At 53.1% G+C, this 16,308-nt stretch overlaps 1 protein-coding gene across 1 annotated transcript in view; it reads left to right on the plus strand.

Annotated features, from left to right (window-relative positions):
• The window catches only part of LOC116948975 (very low-density lipoprotein receptor-like), a 28,376-nt gene extending 21,343 nt beyond the window's left edge, over positions 1-7,033 (plus strand). The window contains exons 17-20 of the mRNA XM_032966307.2: positions 1,368-1,460; positions 2,170-2,241; positions 2,970-3,157; positions 3,452-7,033. Coding sequence (XP_032822198.2) covers positions 1,368-1,460; positions 2,170-2,241; positions 2,970-3,157; positions 3,452-3,481 — 383 coding nt within the window. The 3' untranslated portion in view covers positions 3,482-7,033. The remainder of the gene's footprint in view (positions 1-1,367; positions 1,461-2,169; positions 2,242-2,969; positions 3,158-3,451) is intronic.
• Positions 7,034-16,308: the final 9,275 nt, after the last annotated feature.

Consider the following 16,308-nt stretch of genomic DNA (forward strand, 5'->3'; position numbering starts at 1 on the left):
CAAGACCAAAGAGCTCTCCAAGGATGTCAGGGACAAGATTGTAGACCTACACAAGGCTGGAATGGGCTACACGACCATTGCCAAACAGCTTGGTGAGAAGGTGACAACAGTTGGTGCTATTATTCGCAAATGGAAGAAACACAAAAGAACTGTCAATCTCCCTCAGCCTGAAGCTCCATGCAAGATCTCACCTCGTGGAGTTGCAATGATCATGAGAACCGTGAGGAATCAGCCAAGAACTACACGGGAGGATCTTGTCAATGATCTCAAGGCAGCTGGGACCATAGTCACCAAGAAAACAATTAGTAACACACTACGCCGTGAAGGACTGAAATCCTGTAGCGCCTGCAAGGTCCCCCTGCGCAAGAAAGCACATATATATGCCCGTCTGAAGTTTGCCAATGAACATCTGAATGATTCAGAGGACAACTGGGTGAAAGTGTTGTGGTCAGATGAGACCAAAATAGAGCTCTTTGGCATCAACTCAACTCGCCGTGTTTGGAGGAGGAGGAATGCTGCCTATGACCCTAAGAACACCATCCCCACCGTCAAACATGGAGGTGGAAACATTATGCTTTGTGGGTGTTTTTCTGCTAAGGGGACAGGACAACTTCACCGCATCAAAGGGACGATGGACGGGGCCATGTACCGTCAAATCTTGGGTGAGAACCTCCTTCCCTCAGCCAGGGCATTGATAATGGGTCGTGGATGGGTATTCCAGCATGACAATGACCCAAAACACACGGCCAAGGCAACAAAGGAGTGGCTCAAGAAGAAGCACATTAAGGTCCTGGAGTGGCCTAGCCAGTCTCCAGACCTTAATCCCATAGCAAATCTGTGGAGGGAGCTGAAGGTTCGAGTTACCAAACGTCAGCCTCAACCTTAATGACTTGGATAAGATCTGCAAAGAGGAGTGGGACAAAATCCCTCCTGAGATGTGTGCAAACCTGGTGGCCAACTACAAGAAACGTCTGACCTCTGTGATTGCCAACAAGGGTTTTGCCACCAAGTACTAAGTCATGTTTTGCAGAGGGGTCAAATACTTATTTCCCTCATTAAAATGCAAATCAATTTATAACGTTTTTGACATGCGTTTTTCTGGATTTTTTTGTTGTTATTCTGTCTCTCACTGTTCAAATAAACCTACCGTTAAAATTATAGACTGATCATTTCTTTGTCAGTGGGCAAACGTACAAAATCAGCAGGGCATCAAATGCTTTTTTCCTTCACTGTAGGTACCGGTGGTGGTTCGGGTGGGGACATGGGTTAAGTGCGAGGGAGGGGCCGGGGCAGCTGTGATCCGCCTGCTTACGTCTTGTTAGCCGTACACGCGTCGCCCTGCTCACCATTGTGCTGCCCTCCTACAGACCGCCCGGCTGCCGTGACGACGGATGACGCGGCTCGGCAGGGCCAGCGGACAAGCACGGCGCCTGCGACCTCCCCCACCGCGACCAACTCCCGTACGAGCCCCTTCCTCTGCCTTTTAGTCGCTCGCTGCCTGTAAACCGGTTCAAATCCAGCAGGCCTCCCTGGTTAATACCACGGTGGTGTTGTATTTACCGGAAAAATACTGCATCGCTATCCGCTTCGCTCACGGTGGACATTAAAGATCCTGAGAAGTTGTTCAGAAAGAGTAGTCGAGCATTGTGTGCCAGCCGGCGTCGCGGTCTAAATTTTACCAGAATAAAAAAAATACATCGACAATTACTAAATTTGGAAGCGGATGCCAACAATGTACTCCTACTGAGAAACCGCTGTCGACTGTGGCTGTAAAACATAGCAGCTCCTTCCTTTGTGATGATTGCCTTTCACTATAAGAATGATAGAGCAAATGCAAAATTATTCCTATCAATTATTATTCATATTAATTGCAAATACCACGCGCCGTCAGCTTCACAGTGGACGTTAAAAGATCCCATGACACGATTCGAAAATAATAGTAGCCCATTATTTCAGCCGTCACGATCCAAATTTGTCCAATTAAAAAAAAAAGACACTGCAAACGACTTAATTCTGCCACACACCCAGTCGGAGTTGAACGGCTTCTGGATGTTGGATTCAGTGTGTCGTCAGATCATTGGTGCTGTCGTTCGGCGGCTGGATTGACCTTGGCGATCGTCGCGCTGTGGCCCCCCTGATTCCGACCGTCCCCTGTGTGTCGCGTTGCAGATATGCTGGCTCGGAAGGAGGAGGCCTCAACGTCTGTGGTGCCTGTGGCACTGGGGATTACCATTCCTATTGGTGAGCCCCCCACCCCGACCCCACACCCCACACTCGTTGTTTTATGGTGAAGTGGCTGGGCGATTCTGGGGGCCCACCGCTGGGCGAGGGCATGGAGCTGGCGATGGCGAGAGTCTGGGTTCAATTTGCGCTTTTACATTCGTGTTCTTCTGTCACTGGTAACCGCATGACTAAAAGTCCGTTTCCGGTTTACCGCACGGACAAAAACGTCTCGAGCAGTAACCACGTCGCGTTTAGCTCGTTACGTAACAAACGAATGCAGTTGCGACAGCGGTTTAATGGTCGGTCAGCAGTGCACTGGGCTTGCAATCTAGAGGTTGCCGGTTTCAGTCCATCTCCCGGCGGCACGGCACTTGCCTGATGATGCTGGTTGTAACCACTAGCGAAACATTACGTACCCATTTGTCCACTGCTTGCGTGTAGATCGCTAACACAACCAGTCGTGCTGCTGAAGCAGTAGTCAACCGGCATGTTTGTTCATCACTTCACAGCTTTATTAATTGGCTATCAGGTTGAGGAAAGTGTACGAGACACACATTTTACTCACGCGGCGATCTGACCCAAAAAACAGTTATGAATCATTAAAATATCTTTATCTGGTATTTTCACTTAAATTTGGCAGCAAGCCGTCTCGGTGTGGAGGGCGGGTGCGGTGGGGTTTGGGTGACACTGTGTGACGCCATGTGACGCCGCGTGTTCATGCCCCCCCCCGTGCTTGCCGTTTGCAGTGCTGCTGCTGCTGTTGGCGGCAGGTGCAGTGATGCTGTGGCGTAGCTGGAAGCGGCGTAGTGCCAAAAGCATTCACTTTGAGAACCCGGTTTACCGCAAAACCACGGAGGAGCAGGAAGAGGAGCGAGAGATGAGCTTTGGCATGACTCGCAACGGCTCCGTGAGCAGCGCCCACTCCTACACGCCGGTACGGAACACTCCCACACACCGGCAACGAAACGCTCGGCACTCCCACACGCCGGTAACGAAACACTTTGTGCTCACTACTGCGTGCCGAGATTTCTCTTTTGTTCATTTTCATTGTACAGTAGACTCTCGATTATCCACACTAATGACGGGGAGGTTGGCTGCGGATAATCGAGAGTCGACTGAACTTTGTTTCACGTTGTCGCTGTTGTTTAGCTGCGCCACATCTGACCTCGTGTGGTTGTTGAGGTTTTTTTTTTCCCTGACACATTTGTTCGTCCGGTTGTGTTTGCAGATTGTGCAGGTCCACGTAGAAGAGGACTAACGGCGGAAGCTTTGGGGGGAGAACAACGGAAACGAAAAAGCCCCACGAATATACATTTACAACCAGAGGACCAGTGAGCTTCACTGCAGTCACCCAGGAGGGGGGTCTGATTCTCTCTCTCCTCTCTCCGGCACCTCCCCCTGGCTTCGATCCCAAGCAGGTGGTGGGCTTCTGGCGGTGGGTAGGGGGGGGCTCAGATCCTGTGGAGTTTGTTACAAGTTGCCCTTAATTGCGTCCGAAATTCTGAAACGCCCTGGGTTGAGGAAGGTGTTTCTTCCGTCGTGCTAATTGCGCAATTTAAGTTCTCATTCTGCCATTCGCCCCTCGCTGTAATGAGGGAGTGGGCGGTTGAAGCTGCTTATCAAATCTACAATGCAACGTCTCCTCCGTCAATGAGTCAACCCTGCTTTCTGGGAAAAGCCACAACACAAGCTACCTTGCCGAGGTTTCGCCATATTTCTACGGCAATCGGAGAGCGGGCTGCGTCGTGACCACTCTGAGACTCTTGACGTGCGGCCGCCTTTCACGGGGTCTGGGCACTCTTGCCGCGCGCCACCGCTCCCCAAAAACATTAAGTTTGAGGCATTGCGGCCCTCGCCACACAGATTCTGTTTTTTTTCTTCTAACCACTACGTGGCTAAATTCAGCCAAAGAGTTCTCAAGGCCGTTGCACGCCAACGAATAACAGGCGGCGGCGGCGGCGGCGGCATGGACGCAATCCGGGGGGAGTGGCGGTCGGGTCGGACCGTTAAACGAGAATCCTTCCAACTGGGGTAACGTTGCAGTCCATGACCACATCAGTTTGATGACCTCAGCAATGTCGACCGGGGGCGGGGGGAAGGAGGAGGGGGGGGGTGATATTTTGCATAAGCGCTTTGGTTGCTTTGGTTTGAATGAATCGCTCCTGAAGGAGGAGGGGGGGGAGCACCATTGTTTACAGATTTGAGGGCAGGGAAATCGATCGTTGCTTTATAAACCCGTGGCCGTGTTAATGCACGGGCGAGCAAGCAGGTGAGGTAGGGGATGAGGTGGGAGGGGGTGGGGTCACATCGCCGACGTCTGTAAGCAGGCAGCGTGCCCGAGAGCCAAGAAGGTTCTCCTCGTCCGTGACTCTCGTGGCCAACAGCATCTGTCTGAGTCCGTCTGTCTGCGGTGTTGGTTTTGACGACACCCGGGAGTGTCGGAATTCGGGAACTGCGTGTATGTGACACCCGCTCCTCTAATCGTGCATAGCACAGACTGTACCATCAAGACAACGAAACAGCCTTAATATTATTAACACGGGCAGATGACTGCAAGCTAAGCCCAAAACGTGGCCAGTTTACTGCATGGACGATTGCGTTGTGTGTTGCGTGCGTGGTGAATCGGTGGACTATGCTTGGATCGGCTTATTTATTCTTGGTATTGTGTGTATATGTGTATGTATGTCTGGCTTTGTAAAAACAAAAAAATACTCCGTCTTCTGTAAATTTGAGCCATCCGTGATGAATGTCGGTTAATCGACACGTGTTTGTAACTAGTTTTCTGTACATATGTATAAAATGATCCGTGTGTGGGACAGAACAATTGCCCAACACGCATTGTATTGTGATGACCTACTGTAGTAACTGGCCGGGAGTAAAGACGGCACGGGTAACAGCACCTGTGCCTTCTTAGCGGCGGCAGGATTTCAAGACGGTTTTTTTTAGTGGTTCTTTATCGTTGCTTTTCCTCCGTTTCAGATCTTTGTATATCCTGTTTTTAAACTGGCATCAATCAACTCGGGGCCAGGGCGGCAGCGGGCCGCATCAATAGAACGTCAGGGGGTGCCGTGACGCCGCGATGTCACTTTGGAACCGCAGCAGCGTCGGGAACCCATGACGATGGCCACTGGCACAAAGTGGCCTATTGCTCATAGAAGCACCTTCGATCCTGTGACACTACTACCAGCCAAATTTCGGTTGAGGGCTTTTCCAGCAAAAAAGCCCATCGAGGGTGGGGTCAACACCCCGAGCTATCGGTTGCGCCACCAAATCGTTCTCAATCGCACGCGAACGCCTGCTCGTACGTGGACGGGTCTGGTAGCAGAGACGTCCACTCTGGGGGCTCGTAAGCCATTGCGTCACACGGCACCGAGTCGCGTAGCCGACGGCTTCGGGTGTGGATCTGCCCGTTTGGAGGTTTTTTTTTACGTCGTGGGTGCGTGCGTGATTTGATGCAGAATTGTAAATAATAATGATTGCAAATGAATCTCAAGGACTCACGAATGCCTTTCCAGCCAGGCCTTGCCTCGCTCGTGATGACGCAACTGTTGTGACAGTCTTCGCAACCGACCAACTGGGCCAAACGCGTGTCGCTTTAACCCTCAGGAGCTGCTGTGCACGCTCGGTGCGTCAACAAACCTTATAAATCGGCGCGGCAGGCAGAGGAGCTTCGTCAGCGTAATTCTGCCGCGCCGCCGAAGGGCTCTCGGTTCTTGGCGTCGCCGGGCTGGGTGACCACGCGCACTCAGGAGCCAGGCGTAACGCGACCACGAGCTTTAAGAAAATAGACTGCGTCCGTCCTTGCTCGGCCTTACTACCTCCCGTGTGCTTTCCGCCACGGTGGAATATCTTCGCGCTGGAGAGAGGAGCTTGTACCTAGGGCGAGGGGGGGAGAGATAGTTTTGTCCACGGCAGCAACCTCGTTCAGTATCCCTCGGCCGCGCGTTCCTTATCTTCGGCGTTCGCTGGGTACTATATCCGTCCGTCACGTGTTGCCGCGACCAATGCTTTTCCTACCACCGCTCGCGCGGAAAAGTCGTGCCTAGCAAGCGGCTCCGAAAAGTTGTTACGGGTTCGAACGTTTCCACGAAACGCCACGTTCGCGTGGTGGTCCGCGAAAATTCTTGACCGTGATCTGCAGATATGGCTGGGGAACTCCCACTGCGTTTTCTATCGAGCCATAATTAAAGTGACATCTGTATGCGTTATAAAAGTTCAAACTTTTATTTCAACTGGTTGCCAATTTTGTATATTTGTCACTTTTCGTTGCCAAAATGATTGGGGGTTTCTATTTAAGTTTGTCCGTTGTACGCGTTTGTAAATCGGCCGAATGGGATCTTGCACTTAATGATGGGTATCACGTGCTATGGTCACTGGCGAGCTACAGCGGTGGCGCACGAGGCTGCATGCGGCGCTGTGGGTGGGGGGGTCGGTGCACACCGGACCCCCTCCCCCCCTCTTGTCGTATTGCTGCTGACTGTGGCTCCGCTCGTACTCGCTCGCACGCACACATTGGGCAGCAGCGTGGGTAAAACCGTCGGCGGCGTCGCCGTCGGCGTCTTTGTGGAGCTGCGTTGCAGCGAGTGAAAAAAAAACATCCCCCGTGGGGCGCCTCGGGTTCGTGTGATGTTGCCACCATCACGTGTGTGCGTGTGTCTTGGGGTCAGGGAAATCCGTCTATGCTCTGGCTGCAATTGCCTCAGCCCATGAAACAAAATAAGTGATGGCATATGCAGTCGGCGTCTCCGTCTCAGAGGTTACTGTGTGCAAATTACTTGCCTAAGTTGTCCAAATAAATGCCGGAATGCAACTCTTCGCACATGCTGAGGTTCTTCATGAATTGCAGTGGTGTGGGTGCAGTGCTGTGTGAGATGGGAGTGGTGAGTGTGGGTCTGTGGTGCTGTGTAAGATGGGAGTGGTGAGGGTGGGTCTGTGGTGCTGTGTAAGATGGGAGTGGTGAGTGTGGATCTGTGGTGTTGTGTGAGATGGGAGTGGTGAGTGAGTCTGTGGTGTTGCTGTGTAAGATGGGAGTGGTGAGTGTGAGTCTGTGTTGCTGTGTAAGATGGGAGTGGTGAGTGTGGGTCTGTGGTGCTGTGTAAGATGGGAGTGGTGAGTGTGGGTCTGTGGTGCTGTGTGAGATGAGAGTGGTGAGTGTGGGTCTGTGGTGTTGCTGTGTGAGATGCGAGTGTGGGTCTGCGGTGTTGTGAGATGGGAGTGGTGAGTGTGGGTCTGTGGTGTTGTGTAAGATGGGAGTGGTGAGTATGGGTCTGTGGTGTTGCTGTGTGAGATGGGAGTGGCGAGGGTGGGTCTGTGGTGCTGTGTAAGATGGGAGTGGTGAGTGTGGGTCTGTGGTGTTGTGTAAGATGGGAGTGGTGAGTGTGGGTCTGTGGTGTTGTGTAAGATGGGAGTGGTGAGTATGGGTCTGTGGTGTTGCTGTGTGAGATGAGAGTGGTGAGTGTGGGTCTGTGGTGTTGTGAGATGGGAGTGGTGAGTGTGGGTCTGTGGCGTTGTGTAAGATGGGAGTGGTGAGTATGGGTCTGTGGTGTTGCTGTGTGAGATGGGAGTGGTGAGGGTGGGTCTATGGTGCTGTGTAAGATGGGAGTGGTGAGTGTGGGTCTGTGGTATTGTGTAAGATGGGAGTGGTGAGTGTGGGTCTGTGGTGTTGTGTAAGATGGGAGTGGTGAGTATGGGTCTGTGGTTCTGTGTAAGATGGGAGTGGTGAGTGTGGGTCTGTGGTGTTGCTGTGTGAGATGAGAGTGGTGAGTGTGGGTCTGTGGTGTTGCTGTGAGAGATGAGAGTGGTGAGTGTGGGTCTGTGGTGTTGCTGTGTGAGATGGGAGTGGTGAGTGTGAGTCTGTGGTGTTGCTGTGTAAGATGGGAGTGGTGAGTGTGGGTCTGGGGTGTTGCTGTGTGAGATGGGAGTGGTGAGTCTGGTGCTGTGTAAGATAGGAGTGGTGAGTGTGGGTCTGTGGTGCTGTGTAAGATGGGAGTGGTGAGTGTGAGTCTGTGGTGTTGTGTGAGATGGGAGTGGTGAGTATGGGTCTGTGGTGTTGCTGTGTGAGATGGGAGTGGCGAGGGTGGGTCTGTGGTGCTGTGTAAGATGGGAGTGGTGAGTGTGGGTCTGTGGTGTTGTGTAAGATGGGAGTGGTGAGTGTGGGTCTGTGGTGTTGTGTAAGATGGGAGTGGTGAGTATGGGTCTGTGGTGTTGCTGTGTGAGATGAGAGTGGTGTGGGTCTGTGGTGTTGTGAGATGGGAGTGGTGAGTGTGGGTCTGTGGTGTTGTGTAAGATGGGAGTGGTGAGTATGGGTCTGTGGTGTTGCTGTGTGAGATGGGAGTGGTGAGGGTGGGTCTATGGTGCTGTGTAAGATGGGAGTGGTGAGTGTGGGTCTGTGGTATTGTGTAAGATGGGAGTGGTGAGTGTGGGTCTGTGGTGTTGTGTAAGATGGGAGTGGTGAGTATGGGTCTGTGGTTCTGTGTAAGATGGGAGTGGTGAGTGTGGGTCTGTGGTGTTGCTGTGTGAGATGAGAGTGGTGAGTGTGGGTCTGTGGTGTTGCTGTGAGAGATGAGAGTGGTGAGTGTGGGTCTGTGGTGTTGCTGTGTGAGATGGGAGTGGTGAGTGTGAGTCTGTGGTGTTGCTGTGTAAGATGGGAGTGGTGAGTGTGGGTCTGGGGTGTTGCTGTGTGAGATGGGAGTGGTGAGTCTGGTGCTGTGTAAGATAGGAGTGGTGAGTGTGGGTCTGTGGTGCTGTGTAAGATGGGAGTGGTGAGTGTGAGTCTGTGGTGTTGTGTGAGATGGGAGTGGTGAGTATGGGTCTGTGGTGTTGCTGTGTGAGATGAGAGTAGTGAGTCTGGGTCTGTGGTGTTGCTGTGTGAGATGGGAGTGGTGAGTGTGAGTCTGTGGTGTTGTGCGAGATGGCAGTGGCGAGTGTGGGTCTGTGGTGCTGTGTAAGATGGGAGTGGTGAGTGTGAGTCTGGTGTTATGTGAGATGGGAGTGGTGAGTGTGAGTCTGTGGTGTTGTGTGAGATGGGAGTGGCGAGTGTGGGTCTGTGGTGCTGTGTGAGATGGGAGTGGTGAGTGTGAGTCTGTGGTGTTGTGTGGGATGGGAGTGGCGAGTGTGGGTCTGTGGTGCTGTGTAAGATGAGAGTGGTGAGTGTGGGTCTGTGGTGTTGCTGTGTAAGATGGGAGTGGTGAGTATGGGTCTGTAGTGCTGTGTGAGATGGGAGTGGTGAGTGTGGATCTGCGGTGCTGTGTAAGATGGGAGTGGTGAGTGTGGGTCTGTGGTGTTGCTGTGTGAGATGAGAGTGGTGAGTGTGGGACTGTGGTGTTGCTGTGTGAGATGAGAGTAGTGAGTCTGGGTCTGTGGTGTTGCTGTGTGAGATGGTAGTGGTGAGTGTGAGTCTGGTGTTGCTGTGTGAGATGGGAGTGGTGAGTGTGAGTCTGGTGCTGTGTAAGATGGGAGTGGTGAGTGTGGGTCTGTGGTGCTGTGTAAGATGGGAGTGGTGAGTGTGAGTCTGTGGTGTTGCTGTGTGAGATGGGAGTGGTGAGTGTGAGTCTGTGGTGTTGTGTGATATGGGAGTGGTGGGTGTGAGTCTGTGGTGTTGTGTGAGATGGGGGTGGCGAGTGTGGGTCTGTGGTGCTGTGTAAGATGAGAGTGGTGAGTGTGGGTCTGTGGTGTTGGTGTGTAAGATGGGAGTGGTGAGTATGGGTTTGCGGTGCTGTGTAAGATGGGAGTGGTGAGTGTGGGTCTGTGGTGTTGCTGTGTGAGATGAGAGTGGTGAGTGTGGGTCTGTGGTGCTGTGTGAGACGGGAGTGGTGAGTGTGGGTCTGGGGTGCTGTGTAAGATGGGAGTGGTGAGTATGGGTCCGTGGTGATGTGTGAGATGGGAGTGGTGAGTGTGGGTCTGTGGTGTTGTGTGAGATGGGAGTGGTGAGTGTGGGTCTGTAGTGTTGCTGTTTGAGATGGGAGTGGTGAGTGTGAGTCTGCGGTGTTGCTGTGTGAGATGAGAGTAGTGAGTGTGGGTCTGTGGTGCTGTGTAAGATGGGAGTGGTCAGTGTGAGTCTGTGGTGTTGCTGTGTAAGATGAGAGTGGTGAGTGTGAGTCTGTGGTGTTGCTGTGTAAGATGGGAGTGGTGAGTGTGGGTCTGTGGTGTTGCTGTGTGAGATGGGAGTGGTGAGTGTGGGTCTGTGGTTTTGCTGTGTGAGATGGGAGTGGTGAGTGTGAGTCTGTGGTGTTGTGTAAGATGGGAGTGGTGAGGGTGGGTCTGTGGAGTTGCTGTGTGAGATGAGAGTGGTGAGTGTGAGTCTGTGGTGTTGCTGTGTGAGATGGGAGTGGTGAGTGTGAGTCTGTGGTGTTGTGTAAGATGGGAGTGGTGAGGGTGGGTCTGTGGTGTTGCTGTGTGAGATGGGAGTGGTGAGTGTGAGTCTGGTGTTGCTGTGTAAGATGGGAGTGGTGAGTGTGGGTCTGTGGTGTTGCTGTGTGAGATGAGAGTGGTGAGTGTGGGTCTGTGGTGTTGCTGTGTGAGATGGGAGTGGTGAGTCTGAGTCTGTGGTATTCCTGTGTGAGATGGGAGTGGCGAGTGTGGGTCTGTGGTGCTGTGTGAGATGGGAGTGGTGAGTGTGGGTCTGTGGTGTTGCTGTGTGAGATGAGAGTGGTGAGTGTGGGTTTGCGGTGCTGTGTAAGATGGGAGTGGTGAGTGTGGGTCTGTGGTGCTGTGTAAGATGGGAGTGGTGAGTGTGGGTCTGTGGTGATGTGTGAGATGAGAGTGGTGAGTGTGGGTCTGTGGTGTTGCTGTGTGAGATGCGAGTGGTGAGTGTGGGTCTGCGGTGTTGTGAGATGGGAGTGGTGAGTGTGGGTCTGTGGTGTTGTGTAAGATGGGAGTGGTGAGTATGGGTCTGTGGTGTTGCTGTGTGAGATGGGAGTGGTGAGGGTGGGTCTGTGGTGCTGTGTAAGATGGGAGTGGTGAGTGTGGGTCTGTGGTGTTGTGTAAGATGGGAGTGGTGAGTGTGGGTCTGTGGTGTTGTGTAAGATGGGAGTGGTGAGTATGGGTCTGTGGTGCTGTGTAAGATGGGAGTGGTGAGTGTGGGTCTGTGGTGTTGCTGTGTGAGATGAGAGTGGTGAGTGTGGGTCTGTGGTGTTGCTGTGTAAGATGAGAGTGGTGAGTGTGGGTCTGTGGTGTTGCTGTGTGAGATGGGAGTGGTGAGTGTGAGTCTGTGGTGTTGCTGTGTAAGATGGGAGTGGTGAGTGTGGGTCTGTGGTGTTGCTGTGTGAGATGGGAGTGGTGAGTGTGGGTCTGTGGTATTGCTGTGTGAGATGGGAGTGGTGAGTGTGGGTCTGTGGTTTTGCTGTGTGAGATGGGAGTGGTGAGTGTGAGTCTGTGGTGCTGTGTAAGATGGGAGTGGTGAGTATGGGTCTGTGGTGCTGTGTGAGATGGGAGTGGTGATTGTGGGTCTGCGGTGCTGTGTAAAATGAGAGTGGTGAGTGTGGATCTGTGGTGCTGTGTAAGATGGGAGTGGTGAGTGTGGGGCTGTGGTGCTGTGTAAGATGGGAGTGGTGAGTGTGGGTCTGTGGTGTTGCTGTGTGAGATGAGAGTGGTGAGTGTGGGTCTGTGGTGTTGCTGTGAGAGATGAGAGTGGTGAGTGTGGGTCTGTGGTGTTGCTGTGTGAGATGGGAGTGGTGAGTGTGAGTCTGTGGTGTTGCTGTGTAAGATGGGAGTGGTGAGTGTGGGTCTGGGGTGTTGCTGTGTGAGATGGGAGTGGTGAGTCTGGTGCTGTGTAAGATGGGAGTGGTGAGTGTGGGTCTGTGGTGCTGTGTAAGATGGGAGTGGTGAGTGTGAGTCTGTGGTGTTGTGTGAGATGGGAGTGGTGAGTATGGGTCTGTGGTGTTGCTGTGTGAGATGAGAGTAGTGAGTCTGGGTCTGTGGTGTTGCTGTGTGAGATGGGAGTGGTGAGTGTGAGTCTGTGGTGTTGTGCGAGATGGCAGTGGCGAGTGTGGGTCTGTGGTGCTGTGTAAGATGGGAGTGGTGAGTGTGAGTCTGGTGTTATGTGAGATGGGAGTGGTGAGTGTGAGTCTGTGGTGTTGTGTGAGATGGGAGTGGCGAGTGTGGGTCTGTGGTGCTGTGTGAGATGGGAGTGGTGAGTGTGAGTCTGTGGTGTTGTGTGGGATGGGAGTGGCGAGTGTGGGTCTGTGGTGCTGTGTAAGATGAGAGTGGTGAGTGTGGGTCTGTGGTGTTGCTGTGTAAGATGGGAGTGGTGAGTATGGGTCTGTAGTGCTGTGTGAGATGGGAGTGGTGAGTGTGGATCTGCGGTGCTGTGTAAGATGGGAGTGGTGAGTGTGGGTCTGTGGTGTTGCTGTGTGAGATGAGAGTGGTGAGTGTGGGACTGTGGTGTTGCTGTGTGAGATGAGAGTAGTGAGTCTGGGTCTGTGGTGTTGCTGTGTGAGATGGTAGTGGTGAGTGTGAGTCTGGTGTTGCTGTGTGAGATGGGAGTGGTGAGTGTGAGTCTGGTGCTGTGTAAGATGGGAGTGGTGAGTGTGGGTCTGTGGTGCTGTGTAAGATGGGAGTGGTGAGTGTGAGTCTGTGGTGTTGCTGTGTGAGATGGGAGTGGTGAGTGTGAGTCTGTGGTGTTGTGTGATATGGGAGTGGTGGGTGTGAGTCTGTGGTGTTGTGTGAGATGGGGGTGGCGAGTGTGGGTCTGTGGTGCTGTGTAAGATGAGAGTGGTGAGTGTGGGTCTGTGGTGTTGGTGTGTAAGATGGGAGTGGTGAGTATGGGTTTGCGGTGCTGTGTAAGATGGGAGTGGTGAGTGTGGGTCTGTGGTGTTGCTGTGTGAGATGAGAGTGGTGAGTGTGGGTCTGTGGTGCTGTGTGAGCCGGGAGTGGTGAGTGTGGGTCTGGGGTGCTGTGTAAGATGGGAGTGGTGAGTATGGGTCCGTGGTGATGTGTGAGATGGGAGTGGTGAGTGTGGGTCTGTGGTGTTGTGTGAGATGGGAGTGGTGAGTGTGGGTCTGTAGTGTTGCTGTTTGAGATGGGAGTGGTGAGTGTGAGTCTGCGGTGTTGCTGTGTGAGATGAGAGTAGTGAGTGTGGGTCTGTGGTGCTGTGTAAGATGGGAGTGGTCAGTGTGAGTCTGTGGTGTTGCTGTGTAAGATGAGAGTGGTGAGTGTGAGTCTGTGGTGTTGCTGTGTAAGATGGGAGTGGTGAGTGTGGGTCTGTGGTGTTGCTGTGTGAGATGGGAGTGGTGAGTGTGGGTCTGTGGTTTTGCTGTGTGAGATGGGAGTGGTGAGTGTGAGTCTGTGGTGTTGTGTAAGATGGGAGTGGTGAGGGTGGGTCTGTGGAGTTGCTGTGTGAGATGAGAGTGGTGAGTGTGAGTCTGTGGTGTTGCTGTGTGAGATGGGAGTGGTGAGTGTGAGTCTGTGGTGTTGTGTAAGATGGGAGTGGTGAGGGTGGGTCTGTGGTGTTGCTGTGTGAGATGGGAGTGGTGAGTGTGAGTCTGTGGTGTTGTGTAAGATGGGAGTGGTGAGGGTGGGTCTGTGGTGTTGCTGTGTGAGATGGGAGTGGTGAGTGTGAGTCTGGTGTTGCTGTGTAAGATGGGAGTGGTGAGTGTGAGTCTGTGGTGTTGTGTGGGATGGGAGTGGCGAGTGTGGGTCTGTGGTGCTGTGTAAGATGAGAGTGGTGAGTGTGGGTCTGTGGTGTTGCTGTGTAAGATGGGAGTGGTGAGTATGGGTCTGTAGTGCTGTGTGAGATGGGAGTGGTGAGTGTGGATCTGCGGTGCTGTGTAAGATGGGAGTGGTGAGTGTGGGTCTGTGGTGTTGCTGTGTGAGATGAGAGTGGTGAGTGTGGGACTGTGGTGTTGCTGTGTGAGATGAGAGTAGTGAGTCTGGGTCTGTGGTGTTGCTGTGTGAGATGGTAGTGGTGAGTGTGAGTCTGGTGTTGCTGTGTGAGATGGGAGTGGTGAGTGTGAGTCTGGTGCTGTGTAAGATGGGAGTGGTGAGTGTGGGTCTGTGGTGCTGTGTAAGATGGGAGTGGTGAGTGTGAGTCTGTGGTGTTGCTGTGTGAGATGGGAGTGGTGAGTGTGAGTCTGTGGTGTTGTGTGATATGGGAGTGGTGGGTGTGAGTCTGTGGTGTTGTGTGAGATGGGGGTGGCGAGTGTGGGTCTGTGGTGCTGTGTAAGATGAGAGTGGTGAGTGTGGGTCTGTGGTGTTGGTGTGTAAGATGGGAGTGGTGAGTATGGGTTTGCGGTGCTGTGTAAGATGGGAGTGGTGAGTGTGGGTCTGTGGTGTTGCTGTGTGAGATGAGAGTGGTGAGTGTGGGTCTGTGGTGCTGTGTGAGCCGGGAGTGGTGAGTGTGGGTCTGGGGTGCTGTGTAAGATGGGAGTGGTGAGTATGGGTCCGTGGTGATGTGTGAGATGGGAGTGGTGAGTGTGGGTCTGTGGTGTTGTGTGAGATGGGAGTGGTGAGTGTGGGTCTGTAGTGTTGCTGTTTGAGATGGGAGTGGTGAGTGTGAGTCTGCGGTGTTGCTGTGTGAGATGAGAGTAGTGAGTGTGGGTCTGTGGTGCTGTGTAAGATGGGAGTGGTCAGTGTGAGTCTGTGGTGTTGCTGTGTAAGATGAGAGTGGTGAGTGTGAGTCTGTGGTGTTGCTGTGTAAGATGGGAGTGGTGAGTGTGGGTCTGTGGTGTTGCTGTGTGAGATGGGAGTGGTGAGTGTGGGTCTGTGGTTTTGCTGTGTGAGATGGGAGTGGTGAGTGTGAGTCTGTGGTGTTGTGTAAGATGGGAGTGGTGAGGGTGGGTCTGTGGAGTTGCTGTGTGAGATGAGAGTGGTGAGTGTGAGTCTGTGGTGTTGCTGTGTGAGATGGGAGTGGTGAGTGTGAGTCTGTGGTGTTGTGTAAGATGGGAGTGGTGAGGGTGGGTCTGTGGTGTTGCTGTGTGAGATGGGAGTGGTGAGTGTGAGTCTGTGGTGTTGTGTAAGATGGGAGTGGTGAGGGTGGGTCTGTGGTGTTGCTGTGTGAGATGGGAGTGGTGAGTGTGAGTCTGGTGTTGCTGTGTAAGATGGGAGTGGTGAGTGTGGGTCTGTGGTGTTGCTGTGTGAGATGAGAGTGGTGAGTGTGGGTCTGTGGTGTTGCTGTGTGAGATGGGAGTGGTGAGTCTGAGTCTGTGGTATTCCTGTGTGAGATGGGAGTGGCGAGTGTGGGTCTGTGGTGCTGTGTGAGATGGGAGTGGTGAGTGTGGGTCTGTGGTGTTGCTGTGTGAGATGAGAGTGGTGAGTGTGGGTTTGCGGTGCTGTGTAAGATGGGAGTGGTGAGTGTGGGTCTGTGGTGCTGTGTAAGATGGGAGTGGTGAGTGTGGGTCTGTGGTGATGTGTGAGATGAGAGTGGTGAGTGTGGGTCTGTGGTGTTGCTGTGTGAGATGCGAGTGGTGAGTGTGGGTCTGCGGTGTTGTGAGATGGGAGTGGTGAGTGTGGGTCTGTGGTGTTGTGTAAGATGGGAGTGGTGAGTATGGGTCTGTGGTGTTGCTGTGTGAGATGGGAGTGGTGAGGGTGGGTCTGTGGTGCTGTGTAAGATGGGAGTGGTGAGTGTGGGTCTGTGGTGTTGTGTAAGATGGGAGTGGTGAGTGTGGGTCTGTGGTGTTGTGTAAGATGGGAGTGGTGAGTATGGGTCTGTGGTGCTGTGTAAGATGGGAGTGGTGAGTGTGGGTCTGTGGTGTTGCTGTGTGAGATGAGAGTGGTGAGTGTGGGTCTGTGGTGTTGCTGTGTAAGATGAGAGTGGTGAGTGTGGGTCTGTGGTGTTGCTGTGTGAGATGGGAGTGGTGAGTGTGAGTCTGTGGTGTTGCTGTGTAAGATGGGAGTGGTGAGTGTGGGTCTGTGGTGTTGCTGTGTGAGATGGGAGTGGTGAGTGTGGGTCTGTGGTATTGCTGTGTGAGATGGGAGTGGTGAGTGTGGGTCTGTGGTTTTGCTGTGTGAGATGGGAGTGGTGAGTGTGAGTCTGTGGTGCTGTGTAAGATGGGAGTGGTGAGTATGGGTCTGTGGTGCTGTGTGAGATGGGAGTGGTGATTGTGGGTCTGCGGTGCTGTGTAAAATGAGAGTGGTGAGTGTGGATCTGTG

Source organism: Petromyzon marinus, chromosome 35, assembly GCF_048934315.1.
Source record: "Petromyzon marinus isolate PM22_M1 ecotype Great Lakes invasive population chromosome 35, UKy_Petmar_22M1.pri1.0, whole genome shotgun sequence".
Lineage (NCBI taxonomy): Eukaryota > Metazoa > Chordata > Hyperoartia > Petromyzontiformes > Petromyzontidae > Petromyzon > Petromyzon marinus.